Genomic DNA, 18,501 nt, shown 5'->3' with positions numbered 1-18,501 from the left:
GGCAACAGAATCAGCCACTGCATAATAGATGGCATCCTGAGATACCACCAGTAGCAGAGGTTAAGGCTGGTGAGTTTTTCAGGGTGGAAATGATTGATGCTATGGGAGGTGTTGTCAAAGACAATGGCTCTGCAAGCGATATCAAGAACGCAGACCTAACTACTGTAAGTGAGTTTAGTGAGAAAATATGAAAAATCAATGAATATATTCTTAAAGAGAAACAACTTTTGGTGATTGTACAGAGTCACCACCTAAGTGGGCCGATTAAGGTTGTGGATGAGGAGGGTGTTGCAGCTAAGCCAGGTGATCTACTTGCTATTGAGATATGCAACTTGGGTCCTTTGCCAGGAGATGAATGGGGATATACTGCTTCGTTTGATAGAGAGAACGGCGGCGGTTTCTTGACTGACCATTTCCCCTGTGCTACCAAAGCTATTTGGTACTTTGAAGGGATCTATGCTTACTCTCCTCAAATTCCTGGTAAGAAGACAACATGTCAATGTCTTTTTCCAATCAAATTAGTAGCTCACATGCTATTCATGACTCATGAGTAGGGTACGGTTTCCGGGTTTGACACACCCGGGAGTCATTGGCACCGCACCATCGATGGAACTCCTGACAATATGGAATGAAAGGGAAAGACAATTAGAAGAAACTGGTCTCAAGTCCCTAACACTATGTGAGGTTGTGCATCAGCGGCCACTAGCAAACCTACCAACAACTAAAGGATGCCTCCTAGGAAACGTAAGCAATTACTTTCGATGGCAAGGAAAACTTTTGATGTGATGAATATAAAGTGGTCCTTACCTTTGACTGACAAGGCATAATCCTGCCTCATGTAGATTGAAGAAGGAACACCGGAATGGGAAAGGATTGCAAACGAGGCTGCCAGGACGATACCAGGAAGAGAAAACGGAGGGAACTGTGACATAAAAAACCTAAGCAGAGGCTCTAAAATATAAATTCCAGTGTTTGTAGAAGGGGCTAATCTAAGCACCGGTGACATGCATTTCTCACAAGGGGATGGTGAGATGAGTGGATTTCTAGAACTCAAGTATATAAATAAGTTTTCTACTATGCATTCTCAGATGTTCTTGGTTTTGTCCAGCGTATTAAACTATTCTGACCCGATACCATTTTGTAACTCGTTAATAGGTGTGAAATCATAAGGAATGGGATGAAGGAGTACCTTACACCAATAAGACCTACCCCTCTCCATGTAAACCCCATCTTTGAGATAGGGCCAGTGGAACCGAGATTCTCAGAGTGGCTGGTCTTTAAGGGTATCAGTGTCGATGAGACCGGAAGACAACAGTACCTAGATGCAACAGTTGCTTACAAACGGGCAGTTCTCAACGCCATAGACTATCTCTTTAAATTTGGTTACTCAAAAGAACAGGTACTGGTCTCTGCAGCAGCATTTGTAGGATCTGATCACAAAATAAAAACTTCTAAATTAAAACTAGAACGATAGAAATGATTAAAGAGAATATGGTGTGAACAGGTGTACCTCTTGCTTTCATGTTGTCCATGTGAAGGAAGAATATCTGGGATAGTTGATTCTCCGAATGCCGTTGCTACACTAGCAATACCTACGGCCATCTTCGATCAGGTATGAATTGTGTCCATCTGTACTCTACTTAAGTAAAACGCTTGAGTTTGCTCTTTCAACAATTAGTTAACAACTGAAAAATAAGACTGACAACATGATAAATGCTTTTGTATGTTCATGCAGGACATTCGACCAAAGACTCGAAATGTTCCAGTAGGACCTCAGATAGTGAGGAAACCACGTACTGAAGTGCACATATGATGGAAAGCTTCCAATTACAAAGAATCCAAGTTCTTCAACACAGCTTCAAGAATAAAATATACAGAGAAGCAACTATCTAGACTGTATAATCAGGCATATGTTGAAATAAAGAGCTAAATCCAAATCAAGAAACTCTAGAAACCCGAAATTAATGAATTGCGTCCTTAATCTCATATACACTATTTTCAGGGTGAATGCATTAGACTCTGTCTCAAAATATCTTACTTTGAATTACAAAAATACGAAATTAATAAGTCAAATGTAAGACTCCTCCTTCATGAGCTCCACCTCTTTCCGGACATAACAAAGAATCTATTCATAACATAAGTCAACAAAATGTCATTTTCAACTTCTTGTCATCTATGCATTGCCACACAAAGACACAAAGAGACATACGTGTCTTATGGCATATACGAGATGGTGAGAGATGGGATCTTTTACTGTCTTTTAGTTGTGGATAAGGAATCTGCAAAAACCAATGCTTCCTTTTTTTTCATTAAAAGAAAAAACTAATAAGTATATATAAAATATAGAATGTGGGAATAGAGAGAAAATTACTGCACTTATCGGATATTAATGTTTGATGGCTCCGGCGAGTCCAAGAGTAGTGGTGAAGGTGGATTTGAAGAAGAAACCATGGCAACAGAATCAGCCACTGCATAATAGATGGCATCCTGAGATACCATCAGTTGCTGAGGTCAAGGCTGGTGAGTTCTTTAGGGTGGAAATGGTTGATTGGACGGGAGGTGCAGTGAAAGATGATGATTCTGCTGGCGATATTAAGAGCATAGATCTTTCTACTGTAAGGGAGGGGGTTTAGTGAGAAACATGATTACAAACATGAATTGCAAATAGATATTAGTTTTTTTGGTGACTATGCAGGTTCATTACCTGAGTGGGCCGATCAAAGTTGTGGATGAGGAAGGTGTTGCAGCCAAGCCCAGTGATCTTCTTGCTGTTGACATATGCAACTTGGGTCCTCTTCCAGGAGATGAATGGGGCTTCACTGGTTCGTTTGACAGAGAGAATGGCGGCGGGTTCTTGACTGACCATTTCCCTTGTGCAACCAAAGCTATTTGGTACTTTGAAGGGATTTATGCCTACTCTCCTCAAATTCCTGGTTAGAACATAACATCGTCCTGCTTTCCTTGTTATGAGGTGTTTTGTTGACTATTCACATGCTAAATATCATCACATCACGGCACGGCAGGAGTACGGTTTCCAGGTTTGACACACCCAGGAATCATTGGCACTGCACCATCAAAAGAACTCCTGAGGATTTGGAATGAAAGGGAAAGACAATTAGAAGAAAGTGGTCTCAAATCCCTAACACTATGCGAGGTTGTGCATCAGCGGCCACTGGCAAACCTACCAACAAGTAGAGGATGCCTCCTCGGAAATGTAAGCTACATACCAAAACGATATTTACTGAGGCCATAACAGTGTTTTTTAAGTGTATACGATGGTACTTACCTCTGAACTTCGTGAGGATTCTTACATAATGCTCTTGTAGATTGAAGAGGGAACACCAGAATGGGAAAGGATTTCAAAGGAGGCTGCAAGGACAATACCAGGAAGAGAAAACGGAGGAAACTGTGACATAAAGAACCTAAGCAGAGGCTCTAAAATATATCTTCCAGTGTTTGTAGAAGGGGCTAATCTAAGCACTGGTGACATGCATTTCTCACAAGGTGATGGTGAGATCTCATTCTGCGGAGCCATTGAGATGAGTGGATTTCTAGAACTCAAGTATGTGCATACGTTCCTAATTGTACCTTTCTAGCAATTCTCTACTCCATAAGTGTTTACTAAAAAATTATGACCAAATATCATTCTGTAACTTATCAATAGGTGTGAAATCATAAGAAACGGGATGCAAGAATACCTTACACCAATGGGACCAACCCCTCTCCATGTAAACCCAATCTTTGAGATAGGGCCAGTGGAACCAAGATTCTCAGAGTGGCTGGTCTTTGAGGGTATCAGTGTTGATGAGAGCGGTAAACAACATTACCTAGATACAACAGTTGCTTACAAACGAGCAGTTCTCAACGCTATAGACTATCTCTCCAAATTTGGTTACTCAAAAGAACAGGTACTACTAATCTAGAAGTTTCTCCGAGAACCAAACTGATCACAAGCATTAAAACTACCAAGAAATTATGGTTGTGGGAACAGGTATACCTCTTACTCTCATGCTGTCCGTGCGAAGGAAGAATATCTGGGATAGTGGATGCTCCAAATGCCGTTGCTACACTTGCAATACCCACAGCCATCTTTGATCAGGTTTGACATTACATTACAGGCCTTTGGTTACTGCTTAAGTTGAGAACCGATGCCAAACATCTAATGTTTTTTTGCTTATGTTCATGCAGGATATTCGGCCAAAGACTCGAAAGGTTCCAGCAGGACCTCGCATAGTGAAGAAGAAACCAGATGTTCTGAAGAGCACATATGATGGAAAACTTCCAATTACGAAGAATCCAACTTCTTCTTCAGCTTAGCTTCTCTCTACAAGAGAAATTACATTTAGAAACTAATACCTAATCTGTATTCATCAAGCATATGCTCTGAATAATTAAAAAAAAAAAAAAAAAAACCACAACTTTGCGTGTGCCAAAGGCAAAAGGGTTAACTTTTAACATCCAAAAGCTTTAAATCCAAAAGCTTAGAATTACATTCCTTCTTCTACCTATATCTTCACTAACTAGGCACTTGGAGATAATAAAGTTTCCCAATTTTCACAGAAATAGATGGAACACGCACGCTCTTAATTCTACCTCTTCTCGTCACTTCCGGTATCAATGAAGCTTGAGAGGCCAGAGCTCTACTTCAAAACACCGATCTGCTGAAGCGTGGCAAGAACAATACAGTCTAGGAACTGAGAAACTGAAGAAGAAAACGAAATTTTCAGGAATTTGAAGACGAAACGGTTGCTTGCCCTGTTGGCTCTTGCCCAGAAGAACGAAACACGAAAAAGAGAACTCAGAGAAGACGATGAAGAGAACAGAGCTCCATTGATTTTACAATTAATAATATTTGGCCCATAAAGCCCAATATAAGCCCAATAATTTAGCTCGACACTATATTACTCTTTTTCGGGTAAAAGAAGATTGAATCCATGAAAATAATAATTAACTAAGTAACAACCGCACTATATACGGAATAAATCTATACAAATAATATGAGTGATATAAGTAAAGTTATTATCGAAAATCTAAAATTTGTTAGTATAATAACCAAATATATAATCTGTGAGATTATGTTTAGATCAATATATTATGTATCAACTAAATATATATATCATCCGCTCTTTCTTCAATCTTGCAAGATTATTTATTTCGTTTAATTTTCTTTTTGTAAGAATATGTTTCACCCGTGAAATATTATACCAATCATATTAAATAATTACATTGCCTATAATAATGATTATTGTGATAATTTTATTTTAGAAAATTTAAATATGTGAATATTAATCAGTTTTTTTTTAATAGGTGAATAATTTAGGTTTTTGAAAATGTTTTAGATCTAATAATGATATAATAATTAAATATATTATAAAAATGATTAAATATATATTTTAAAATTAAAATGTTTGATTTTTTTAATTAATTGAAAATGAATATTCCTTAATCATTCAATAGCAATTATGCGTAAATATCCATAAAAATGAGAGCAATAAATTCATTAGTGTCTCGAAGTCTCTAGCGATGACACATCAGCATTTTCTTAAGAATGCTTCTCTATTGATATATAAGGGATTGAATTACTAATTCATTGATAACTGAATAATAGTATAGTACTCCCTAGACCCTAGATTTTATAAAAATTTGATTTTTAAAATATTTTGTCACACATATCATCGACATAGTCATTTATGTACGTATGATAAAAGTATAACCCATCCAACATAATCTTTGTTTGTCGATGTTGTTTGTTCAAATCATCAAATGCTTAACTCAGGTTCTCATTAAGCATAGACACACACGTATAGAATAGTATATATTAATTAAATGTCTTAGTAATTTAAAGACAAAGTTTATCATATAGTATATATAATCAACGATGTAGGATCTAACCCTACATATCAAGATTTAATTAAATGAAGCTAAAACAGGGTAATTAATGTTGATTCCGTAAATCTCTCCAACTGTTGAGCCAAGGTTTACTAAACATGGTTACGACATGTAATTTAAAAGAGACCTAAAGAAGACAAACATTTTCACGAGACTATCGGTACTGACGTTACTTGTGTCGTCGTCTACATTTATGTTCATGCTCTAACACACACACACACATCCATGCGTCGTGTGGGATGTGTATGGAATATGATATTGATGATTGTGATGATGGAATGGGCTTTGATTTGACAAGACGAGAGTCACGAATTTGAGGACGATGATATGATATATTATTACTTCAGTTTCTCTATCGTCTGTACTCTCAGTAGATATCGCTCCCTGTCTTTCTCTTTGATCATCCGTAGCGAAAGACAAGTCGAAATATATATATATATATATACTATTATTATACATAATGCATACTATTTATATGTCTTGGCATTTATAGAAATGCCAGTACAGTCATTTTTCTGAACTATATTTTATAAAATGATACATACATTTTTAGTGTTTTAGATTCAGTGACACAAGAAACTCTAACAATAATTTGACATTATGGCATGATCCACAAATTTTTCATAATCATTTATGATAACTAGATCTATATGATTTCTTTTTTGGACGATATATCATTTGAAAACTCTACTGATATGTATTTTTTATACATTGATCCATTTGACTTGTATTACAATTAATTACTATCGCGTTTAAGACAAAATACTATTTTGCAGTACAATAATATGATTGTGGAATATGAAAACGAGGGAAGCTCCGAGTTAGAGCCAAGAGGCACCGAAACAATAAACCTGCAACTGCAAGCAGAAGTCCCATCTTGTTCCTTTGACTATTTTCTTCTTCTCTCAAATAAGATAAAAATCCTTAACAAAGTCCAATTCACACTTTTATTTATGCACACCTTCTTATGCAAATGTTCTTTCATTTTTTAAAACCAAAATGTGCCATGGCCTGGTTGCTTATTTTATTTTACACTAATGGGTTTCTTTTTATGATTATAGCTAGTTTTTACCCCCCTAAAAAAAAGTATTGTTCTATTTCTTATTTCCATTCATTTGAAAGAACAACATACAGAATTTGGAGTAGAAAACATTTTATATTTGGAGAATCGACTATCCCACGATTTATCCCAAATTTATTTTTAGAACATAATAATAATAGTTTGTTTTTGGATTACAATTAGCGTGGGAGCATGCTATTAACGGCAAAATCTTTCGAAACGCATATTCAATTTTATTATCGTGTTAATATATTCACAAATCTGGACAATCTGAATATTTTCCAAAATAAAAAGAAATTGAGTAGATAATCACTAGGAGATATTTTATTGTATATTGGAAAAAGGTTACACAAAGCTCTGATTTTCTTATATAGTAGATCTCTGATTGTTCCTGCCACAAACATCGTGATTCTGTATGAAACGTCATCTCAAGCACTCTTAATTATCGTCCACCATTCCCCCCCTATCATAATGCACTCTTACACATACCCTTATATATTTACACTTTTATATATTCGTGTATATATATATATATAATTGTAATCCAACATCCAAGATCGTCGTGAAGTAACTCTTATCTGGTAGAAATCGATCGAATCTGGTAATCATACAAAAAAGTATTTGATTTATCTATCGTATGCTCTTATTTTGGATTGTATTATCTATCCATCGTATCCATATTATATAGCCGTATAGTGACATATTTTTGAGATATATATGCATGAACCTAAACGTGTACAGAAATGATGATTCAAAGTTGTTTCAGGGATATATAGGATATAGATAGGCAACATGCATATAAGTTTTGGTGATCACCCCGAGCTTCAAGGCCCGTACCTAATATAAAATATATATATCTTATTTTAAAATTAGTTCATAACACAAACAAAAATCTTAAAAGTTCATTTACGTTAGTGTGAAATTAATGTTTGAATTGACACTTCCTTAGTGTCTCTGCCCGGCCGCTTTGTGCCCGCAACATTCACAGCTGGATTTACAGTTTTCCAACAAAGAGATAATACACAAAAAGGACATAATCGTCAAGTAACTCGTATCCGACATAAGTCGGTAAAACAAAAAAAAAAAATTGGTCTGACTTCTGTTGGCTCTGACTGGTCTTAGACTCTTAAGCCTCTCAACTGTATCGTTTTTTAAACTTCCTTAATTAAGTTGATGTATTGGTTCTCTCGTGTAGCTAAGCTAAAATAGCTAATTACGCAAAAGTTGAAATTGTCAAGTCTCTAATCTTGATATATGACCATCACATGGTATATTGGATCCCGATGCACTCTTGACTCTACGTACGTTTCCAAGTGGTAATACCGGACACAAACAAACGAATCCGACGAAACGAACATAACAAATACATAGCTAGCTGAATTCATACAGACTTAACATCATACACAACGTCATACGAACTAGATCAACATGTGAATGATCGGGTAATTAGTAGCTAATCTCAGTAATAACCGACATTAATATAATATAGTATTTTTAAAAAATGATCAAATGACTTGCAGAGGAGAGAGCTAGCGACTAAGCTTTTTCGCATTTTGACATTATTTATCAAATTGTTGTTTTAAAATAAAAATTCAGTTTCTTAGGTGAGGAAATAATAATAATCCTAACTCTGGAAAGTTCGTAACAAACCCACGTCACTCCTCGAGCCACTCCATCCACTAGTTAAAGTCTAGTCTTATCAATTAGTTAGATTCTGGTTATACATATTTGTGGGTCAACTTGCATGAGAAATAGGCTCTCTTTAGTATATTTTGATTATGACTTATTTTTATATTTACCTAACAAACATATTTTCGTTAGTCATCAGCAATTTTGATATTTTTTTCACAAGACAAATGGGGGAATATTATATCTTAGTTACATTGTTTCCTACTTGCAACTATCAGTTTATCGTATAACACATTCGCCCAATTTGTATCCGCATAGACTGTATATTGGAACGGAGTTGTGTCTCATGAGAATTTACATGTTTCTAATAATTTTCTTTTACTAATACGTTCCGTAACAAAATCGGAGTAAACAACATTGAACCTGAAATGGTTAGTAAGCAAGTTTTTGTTGCATTTATGCACTGTTTAAACTCTTAGTGGGTCATGTACTTCCGAATTATATATTCAGGTCCAATCTAGTTTACTAGTGACGGTTGTATCTTAGTAAACCACAATGACTATAATAAAATTAACCGCACCGCTTCAAATACTGAAATTTTCCGTACCCATTTTCATTACATATGCAAAAATCCATCATCATATCATATCATATCATCAATCTATGAGCTTTACTAAACTATAATCATGACACCAAAAGTAACCCTACAAGTACATAGTTAAATAAACAATCGTCTCGCAGAAAATGCTCACTTAAAAGGACATGCTCAATGGACCTATTCTATAAACTGTCAAACGAAACTTAACATATTATCTTGGAATGTCCAAAAACGACATGAAAATATATGTGAATGCGAAATTGTATTGCACTGGTCGTCCTACAATAATAGCTGTCCTCTGTCAAACACAAAATAAATGTGTTATAATCAATTAGGGTTAACTATGAATAAACCGTACGAAAGATCGAATTAAAATATTAATAACGCAGGGATGGACCGGGTTATAACATATCAAGATCGTCTCGTTTTTGATGTCTTCGAGGAATTTGTCTTATGAGTTGTTCGTGATCTTATGATAATTTGACTAATCGTTACAGATGACCATATTTACATAAAATATGATACGTGTTGAACTGTGGACAAGTTAATCTTGACCAAAAAGACAATAATTTGTCTGCTAATTACTCGACACTTTTAGTGATACGATGTGGTCCACGGTATATATATATGTATAAACGATCCACATCGTTAATTCATTAAACTATAGTTTAATCATACGGACAACTTAACATAAATAAAGTCTTTCACATAACATAATAAATCATCTAGATAATGTAACCAGAGACAAAATGTATGATATATGTGTATCAAATATATTATTATCATATACTGTAAAGTATGGTGAGATGGAAACAAATGCCTGAAATTACGCACCGTTACAATTTGTCTAATTGCAATTATGCTTTATGATAAATGTCATAACGTAAGCACTTTTGTCAAAACCGAAAACGAAAATGATGTAATTAAGTTACCTAAACGACGTACAGCTTAGAAAATGGTATACTGTATGAGTAAGACTGTATGAGTAAAGCTTCCAATATTGAAATAGAAACCCAAGACAAAAAAATGCTCTCTTTAACAACTTTCTATAGCTCTTTGCTGAGCTTCAAATTCTATATACCAAGAGACGAATGGATATTTTTAAAAATGGTCGAAGAGACGAATGATAGTAGTCGCAAGTTGCTGATAATTTATAAATTGCAGTGACCTTTCAAGTAATTTTATGGACTTTTCGTTTTTTAAAAACAAACCCTACTGAAGGCTCCAAATAATAATAAGAATGGAAAAAAGGTCTTATCATTGTTAGTACTTGTTAGAGACATTTATTGTTTACTAACTATACAGACAAATTTCGGCCTAATGCGCAAGTACTTGACAAAAGCCGAAAAAACAACAGTAATAAACCAAATTAACGAATACTGGTTAAACACGTTTATATTGAAGGGATGAAAGGCAGAACCGGAAAACAAAAAGTGGCTCATTTGAAGCCATCCTCTTCGTTTTATACTAGTATAGTATTGTTTTAACTTTGGGATCTTTTGCCCAAAAAAAAAAAAAAAAAACTTTGGGATCTTAATTAAGCTTGTAAACTTTTTTTTAAGTTGTTAACAAAAAGATTTCTCTTCTTACTTTTAGGCTTTTAGCTTTAGTAATCTTGTTTGGCCAAACTCTTTCTGAATATATATTTATTGGTGACTATATATATATTGAGTATATTATGTAGCCAACTAAACTATCATCACTATGTTGGTGTCTACTTAAGTGTTTATATGGACCACGATTTTAAAGATATAAACTTACAAAATACATGTTTCAATCAAATAATTATAATCATTGATAGTTCAACCGATTACACTAAACAAACGTTATGTCATTTTAAGAGAAAGTGGACCAAACCCTGGATTTTTGGGTGCCGATGAAGAAAAAAAAGCATTGTGAATATGCTTACACACCAAATTAAATAGAACAAAGAACAAAGACCGTAATTTGAATGCTACTTAATCCTGCTGTTCACAGTCGGGCAAGGGCAATTCAATCTTACATTCAGTTTTATTTGATACTTCTAAATTGGTTTAATCAGATTGTATGTTCCTAACTACTAGTTAGAATAATGATCCATTGTTGTTGTACACGGCTCAACTAGAGCTCTATGATAATGCCATGATGAATTTTTTTAATATTGATTAATTTTTGTAACATATATAATATAGTGCTCGACAATGTCATAATTAATCAGTTCAAAATTAATCACCTACCAACCTGAACTATATGTTATATATTTTGAGGGGCCACGGCAAATGTGCCGTTTATTTTTTCTGCTTATAATTGTTTATAGTTTTGTGCGTATGGTGTTTCTTGCCTAGTTTCCACTTATACACAATCAAATATCAAGTGGAACTATTTATGAAAAAATATTCTTCGAGAAGTATGGTGACGGTATAATGTAATTTGAGGCTTACTATTTCTAAATGACGTCAGTAAAAATCTCTAATTTAAAATTTTATGACTTTTTAAAATTTAATTATACAGTTGACACTTGACACTAAAAAAAAATTTATATAGTTAGAATTATTGTTAGGGTCATATCGCAATAATACATAATACTACAAAAGGTGTATTCAACTTGACATTTTAAATAATTTGTGTAAAATTTACAAATCATATGCTATTCAATCATAGATTTTAAAAAGTTTATTAAAATTCAATATTATTAAACTGATGATTTAAAAATCTATTTTAAAATTCACTGCTATTGAACTGATGATTTAAAGATTTATTTTAAAATCCACTGTTATTTAAAATAGTTTGTGAATTTGAATTTTAATGATTTTTAGAGATTTTAGAGGATTTGAAATGATTTATTTAGTTACAAATACGGAAATCCAAATCTAATGATTTTACGTGGGATTTAAAAGAATTTTACAATAAATCATATCAACTCCCATAAAATCATTAAAATCATTTAAAATCTTATGAAAACTTAAATCATTTGGAATATTAGATTGAATACATCTATTGTATCTAACGATTAAGTATAATCAACTACAAATATAGCTGACGGTTGTTGATATTTTGGCTTTTTGAGTATTAAATTGAAGTGTAACCCTCAAATTAGTGATTATAGTGATGATTTTTTTTTTGGTAAGGGTGATTATAGTGATGATGATGTTTCACATATAGTCACTTCAAAATGCATGTATATATTAATATATGTATGTATATAAATGAATACGTACTTATATGATAATCATTTGTCATATATATATATATATCATCATATGTTGCATGACCAAACTACCCTTAAGAGGAATACGATAGACATGACCTTTAGGAATTTTGTTTTTTTCCTCTAAATGGATTCCTTCGTATCTTTTAGCCTAATAGTCTTTTGAACATTGCGGTTATTTATAGTAAGATACTTCCTCCGTTTCATAATATATGATGTTTAGAGAAGGATTTGTGATTTTTTTTAAAAGCCATTGTTATTCAACTAGTAATTTAAAAATCACATTTTAAATCCATTGTTATTGAATATGACATTTGTTAAAAATCATTCAAAATCACTCATAATCCACTGTTATTCAATTAACAATTTGCAAAAATCATAACAAATTTACTGTTATTCAAAACCAAATTCTTTATTTTTTAAGAAAAACATAATAGTGATTGTGAGAGACTTTGTATACATTTTTGTAAGGGAAATCCTAGTTTGAAAATCCCACCTTAGAGAATGGTTTTGTAGGATTGATTAAAAAAAAAAAAACAAATTATGATTTTGCTATAAAAACAAATTCTGTGCTCTCTCCCTCTATCTTATATATCTTTTCTTCTCTCTCGTTTACAGAGGTAATAGTGATTGTGACCAAATTTATTCACGGTAGAGTATTGCTCTGTTTTGGTGTGAGAAAACAGAGTAACGTGAGCAAATTCATTCACCACTTTGTAATTAACATTTGTACGTAGTTAATGGTTGCTTACAAATTTGTTTGTTACTTTTGTATGGCTTTAGTTTCCAAGCTACAATGGGAGATATAGAAGATGTGAAAGCTAAAGGTCAATATAAACAATGGTCTGAGCCTGAACACAAATTGTTATTGCGGCTCATAATGGTTGGAGTCAATCAAATTGCCTGAACATAAGTTGTTTGTACCTTTCAATTTAAATCTTTGAGTTTATGCTATTTAGATCAAATTGCCAAAAATCTTTTTGTTATGTTATATTCTCGTTTATGGACTTGAGAATTTTCTTAAAAACCCGTTAAAGTCTCACCAAATCTCATCAAATCACAAATTTTTTTTTTCAAAAATAAAAAATAATAACAAATCCACCAAAGTACTTTAAAAACTCACTGACAATCTCCTAAAATCAAAAAATTCATAAATCCTCCAAAATTCTATTTTGAATACCCTAAAACATCCTATATTTTGAAACGGAGGATTCAAGAAACTATTTTACATTTTAAGGATTCTTTTCAAAGAAACTATTTTACATTTTAAAGTGATATTTTTTAATTAGACACATTTAGTTTTTTCCTTATAATAATACTCATTTTTACGGTACGTTTGTTTTTTTTTCCCTCTTGCAAAACTAGAGCTACTGTATTTATTTACGCCGATTTAAACATCTTCTAATTTGATACATAGACAGCTAATGGAGAAAAAATTAAAAATAATAACTAGGTACTATAGATTGGGTTGAGAGCAAATGATTACTTGGGGGATGGTGCAATGCATCAAAGCTGATGATGTGGAACTAATAAGTGTGAATTTATGGGCAAAGGAAACTAGAAAAGAGAAAAATAGAGGAAATCGAAAAGAGATAGAAACCATAATGAGTTAACGCAGACATAGCCGCCAGTTTCAACTTCTCACAATCTCACTCGCACTTACAACTTCTCCTTTTGGGCAAGTTTTCTGCTCCTACATCAATGCTCGTCTTAATCACCATTACTCTTGCTCATCATTAATACCTTGAAGCCCACTATTTTCCAAATCTAATTTGGTGGAGGAAAATAATTAAATGCCCTCAATTATGAGAAATTTAAGAGAATTAACGCCATTTCAGAATCTACCTAGATAAACATTCCATATGTGAGAAATTAAAATTCCAGTTTTGAATAATTATGTGTAATTAGTCCAATAATTAAAATGATAGGATCGTGACCTTTGATTAGTACTACACTTACGAATGGACAATAAACTTAAAGAGTATGGAAAGACATAATATTACGATTTTTTCAACTTCCTATATGGTAAAATGAGATCTACAAACAAAAGCGTGAGATCGTAGACAAAGACGTACCAACGTTTATGACTCCGTTCATTTTCTATATAATGTTTGGTTAAATCAAATTTTCTTTCCTTTTTTTATGCTTGATTTAATTATCATTTTTTACGATAATTTATAAACAAAATTGGGAATCATAGGCGTTTGTCAAGGCGTTTAGAGATTTTATCATTATTGTGTATGATATTTGTTACCTTAATCCCCTGAAAATCACTTGTCAACTAGTATCAGTTAAAATCTAGTTAGATATCTACCTTACCATTTAGAACTAACTAGGAGTAATATTCATACTATTTTATAAAAAAAAAAAGAAAAAAAGAAAAGGGCAGATTGGGGGGTCTGTAGAAACTATAAATAGGATTGAGAAGAAGAACTTTAAAAACTCTAGTATCAATCATGAACTACTCGCCTTCTCCAAACTTTTAAAACTCATCATAAATATAAAATAAAAACACAAAAAGTAGCCGGAAAAAAGAAGTCTATTTCTCTTTCCTTTTAAATCCAAATCCTATAAACCCTCTCATAGCTTCTCTGTTCTTTATTACTTATAACTCACGCTATATATATAGACAGTCTCTCTATAAATGCTTCTCTTTCCTCTCGAATAATCTTTTCCTCACTTCTCTCATTTCCACACTTTTTTATCTATATATATATATATATATATATTGGGTTAAACCCTATCTACTTCACTCTGCTTCTCAGTTATATCATCCTTCTCTCTCTCTCTCTCTGTTTGCTCTGTTTTTATACTCTTCCCTCTATCTTTCTCTCTGTGAAAGGCATAAATATGACGGTGGTGAGAGAGTATGACCCGAGCCGAGACTTAGCCGGCGTTGAGGACGTGGAGCGACGTTGTGAAGTTGGACCAAGCGGCAAGCTTTCTCTTTTCACCGACCTTTTGGGTGACCCGATTTGTAGGATCCGACATTCTCCTTCCTATCTCATGTTGGTAAGACATAACAAAACTTCCTTTTTTACTTGTGTCTCTTCTTCTTCTTCTTCTTCCTCCTTGTCCGATTCTGAAGCTCAAAAAAACCTAAAAGAAGAAAAACATAGAGCTTAAACTTCTCAAACCTTTGATTTATTCATAAAAAAAAAAACCCCATTCCCATATTTGATTAAAGTTCGTTCCTTTTTTAAGTATCGTTTCTATTTTTCGTAGACTCTTGATAAGATCAAAAGACTCACCATTTATATTTATTTTGGCAACCAAAAATAAAGTTACAAACTTTATTATTCAATTCAATTATTTTTAAAATGATTGTAATAACGAAAAAAAAAACAAAACATATGATAGCGGAAAACAAAAATCAAATTTGTCACAGGTGGCTGAGATGGGTACGGAGAAGAAGGAGATAGTGGGGATGATTAGAGGATGCATCAAAACCGTTACATGTGGCAAAAAAATCGATTTAAATCATAAATCCCAAAACGACGCCGTCAAGCCTCTCTACACTAAACTCGCTTACGTTTTGGGTCTTCGTGTCTCTCCTTTCCACAGGTACCGTTCCGTTCTTACTAATCACGCAACACTAATCACGATTATGATTATACTAATGTCATTATTTTTGGTTTATTATTATTGTTGCAGGAGACAAGGGATTGGGTTTAAGCTCGTGAAGATGATGGAGGAATGGTTCAGACAAAACGGTGCTGAGTACTCTTACATAGCTACTGAAAACGACAACCAAGCTTCGGTTAATCTATTCACCGGCAAATGTGGTTACTCCGAGTTCCGTACGCCGTCGATTTTGGTTAATCCTGTTTACGCTCATCGAGTTAATATCTCGCGAAGAGTCACGGTGATCAAATTGGACCCGGTCGATGCTGAGTCGTTATATCGACTCCGGTTTAGTACAACCGAGTTTTTCCCGCGGGATATTGATTCGGTTCTCAATAACAAACTCTCGCTCGGGACTTTTGTAGCTGTGCCACGTGGAAGCTGTTATGGATCCGGGTCTGGATCATGGCCCGGTTCGGCTAAGTTCCTCGAGTACCCGCCAGAGTCATGGGCCGTGTTGAGCGTGTGGAACTGTAAAGACTCATTTCGTTTAGAGGTCCGCGGCGCGTCGAGGCTGAGGCGCGTGGTGGCTAAAACGACTCGTGTGGTTGATAAAACGCTGCCGTTTCTGAAACTCCCTTCGATCCCTTGTGTTTTCGAGCCGTTTGGGCTTCACTTCATGTACGGGATAGGAGGGGAAGGCCCACGCGCGGTGAAGATGGTGAGATCGCTGTGTGCTCACGCGCATAACCTGGCCAAGGAAGGAGGTTGTGGTGTCGTGGCGACGGAGGTAGCCGGAGAAGAGCCGTTGCGGCGAGGGATACCGCATTGGAAAGCACTATCGTGCGCCGAGGATCTTTGGTGTGTGAAACGGCTTGGGGAAGACTACAGTGACGGCGTTGTTGGTGACTGGACTAAATCGCCACCTGGCGTTTCTATTTTTGTAGACCCTAGAGAATTCTAAAAGTGTTTCTTTTTTCTTTTCTTAACCCTATAGTTTTCTTAATTTTAAATTAGGGTCTTTAGTTCTAATAGTTTTTAGAATTAGTATTCTTATATTTTCTTAGGTAATATTTTTTTTTTTTTGCTTTTTTGGTTTTTGTTTTTGTGGGTGTTTAAATTAGTGGTAAGAGGCAATATCTCCTACTTTTGGGTTTGTGTCTTCTTGTCTTGTAAATGGATCTAGCTTTTTAAGATACTTTTTCTCTGGCCAAACTAAAACGCCGACCTGATTGTTTATTTATTTATTTATAAATAGATATAATTTCCATGAACGCACTGATACGTAGAATGATGTAAGTTGTTCTCTGTTAAAGTTTTAAGAGTCTTAAGTTAAGACGATGCTGTGGAGAAAAGGAACTATAATGAAATAGGAGAAAAACTATACACACATTCTCTCTTAAGGGTAAATAAAATTCTCTCTTAAGGGTAAATAAAATAGTTATGATATATATATATATATATTAGTTTAGTTGTTTCTTTTAGGTGGGTTTTTTTTGGATCTTAGTACTTTGCTAATTCGAGTTTGATCATATTGATAGAGATATTGGAGAATAGAAGAAACACCTTTTGTGATATCGCCTAGCTAATCTTACGTGTAAATGACATGCATATCAATGTCATGGACCACACTTTTTCTCCAAATATGGTCCTCAAGATGTTCAACTGATAGATTTATATGTTTCTTTTGTTGGTTTGCGGTTGCATGATGAAACATTTGAATCGGGTTTGAGAACGTGTCCTTGTCCGAAAGAGGTATTGTCGAGTCGAGAGCACCGATCGAGTCAGGGAAAGTTTATACTATAAGGTCCTTTGATCAATCACATAAGAAGACATGTGGATAACTTCAATCGAGGAGTGACACTTTGTGTGTGTGGATTAGATTTATGTTATAACAATTGGTATATTACATGTTTGTATGTTGACCGTAGGTTTGTTTTTAGTGTCGATAATTAATTTATGATTACATTTTGTATTTCTTAGGCAATACATAAGTGAAAATAAATGTGTTCCTAAACTTATATATGTATGTAACAATGAGACGATATCTAGATGAAGTGAGTTCAACTAGTTTAAATGGTGTGGTTTTAATGTTATTGGATTCAACTATATGCCACATCACACATATACTATTAAAAGATTATTTTTTGTTTTAGTTTTAGCTCATAAAAGAAAATCTAATGGGAAGTTAGGTTATAGTCTTCACGAAGTTCTCAAGTAGACGATCATGTGAATCTCAACTCTCAAGGATCCTAAAGCATGCATATATTAAGCACTAGTATTTAAAGAGAGAGAGAGAGAGAGAGAGAGAGAGAGAGAGAGAGAGAGTTATATCAAAATTTTAAGAATGGTAGTTTCTTCTCAATCAAATCAACGAGATCCGTATATTTTATATTAGACGTGACTCGTGTGAGTCCACAAAAGCATTAGGGTAACAACACCTAAAGAACAAAAACAAAAAAAAGCAAAATCGATGATTTACAAATCTATGGTGAATGAATACTTAAATAGCGTTGTTCAACAGATGATTTACAAATCTATGGTGAATGAAATAAGTTTTGGTTCCTTTCAACT

At 34.0% G+C, this 18,501-nt stretch overlaps 2 protein-coding genes, 2 long non-coding RNA genes and 1 pseudogene across 7 annotated transcripts in view; 3 read left to right on the top strand and 2 right to left on the bottom strand.

Moving 5' to 3' along the window:
- The window catches only part of LOC104716365 (formamidase-like), a 5,072-nt gene extending 566 nt beyond the window's left edge, over positions 1-4,506 (top strand). The window contains exons 2-8 of one of the 2 annotated variants that reach the window (XM_019231235.1): positions 1-164; positions 243-480; positions 3,024-3,214; positions 3,327-3,562; positions 3,665-3,908; positions 3,992-4,099; positions 4,189-4,506. In XM_019231235.1, the coding sequence (XP_019086780.1) occupies positions 1-164; positions 243-480; positions 3,024-3,214; positions 3,327-3,562; positions 3,665-3,908; positions 3,992-4,099; positions 4,189-4,317 (1,310 nt within the window). In that variant the 3' untranslated portion in view covers positions 4,318-4,506. Of the gene's footprint in view, positions 165-242; positions 481-2,311; positions 2,616-2,695; positions 2,934-3,023; positions 3,215-3,326; positions 3,563-3,664; positions 3,909-3,991; positions 4,100-4,188 lie in introns of those variants that run through there. The other variant, XM_010433746.2, reaches the window with a different exon arrangement.
- Positions 522-1,995, top strand: LOC104716363 (annotated as a pseudogene).
- Positions 551-2,301, bottom strand: LOC109127049. Its single transcript, XR_002033768.1, has 5 exons — positions 2,210-2,301; positions 1,511-2,125; positions 1,190-1,430; positions 808-922; positions 551-615 (listed from the first exon to the last, which is right to left on the bottom strand). It is a non-coding gene; the product is annotated as an uncharacterized LOC109127049 (long non-coding RNA).
- LOC104716364 lies at positions 2,424-4,831 on the bottom strand. Of its 3 annotated transcripts, XR_756025.2 has the most exons (4): positions 3,998-4,087; positions 3,699-3,827; positions 3,287-3,369; positions 2,940-3,065 (listed from the first exon to the last, which is right to left on the bottom strand). It is a non-coding gene; the product is annotated as an uncharacterized LOC104716364 (long non-coding RNA). The 3 variants fall into 3 exon arrangements; XR_002033770.1 differs by lacking the exons at positions 3,699-3,827; positions 3,998-4,087 and adding an exon at positions 2,424-2,613 and having other exon boundaries at positions 2,705-3,065; XR_002033769.1 differs by lacking the exons at positions 2,940-3,065; positions 3,287-3,369 and adding an exon at positions 4,594-4,831 and having other exon boundaries at positions 3,569-3,827; positions 3,998-4,324.
- Positions 14,952-17,170, top strand: LOC104716361 (probable N-acetyltransferase HLS1). Its single transcript, XM_010433745.2, has 3 exons — positions 14,952-15,375; positions 15,752-15,927; positions 16,018-17,170. The coding sequence occupies exons 1-3, from the start codon at positions 15,214-15,216 to the stop codon at positions 16,889-16,891; spliced, it is 1,212 nt and encodes a 403-aa protein (XP_010432047.1). The 5' UTR covers positions 14,952-15,213; the 3' UTR covers positions 16,892-17,170.

The sequence above is a fragment of the Camelina sativa genome, chromosome 10 (assembly GCF_000633955.1).
Source record: "Camelina sativa cultivar DH55 chromosome 10, Cs, whole genome shotgun sequence".
In the NCBI taxonomy this organism is placed as follows: domain Eukaryota; kingdom Viridiplantae; phylum Streptophyta; class Magnoliopsida; order Brassicales; family Brassicaceae; genus Camelina; species Camelina sativa.
The sequence above is the reverse complement of the archived record's forward strand: the minus strand, read 5'-3'. Positions and strand labels throughout refer to the sequence as shown.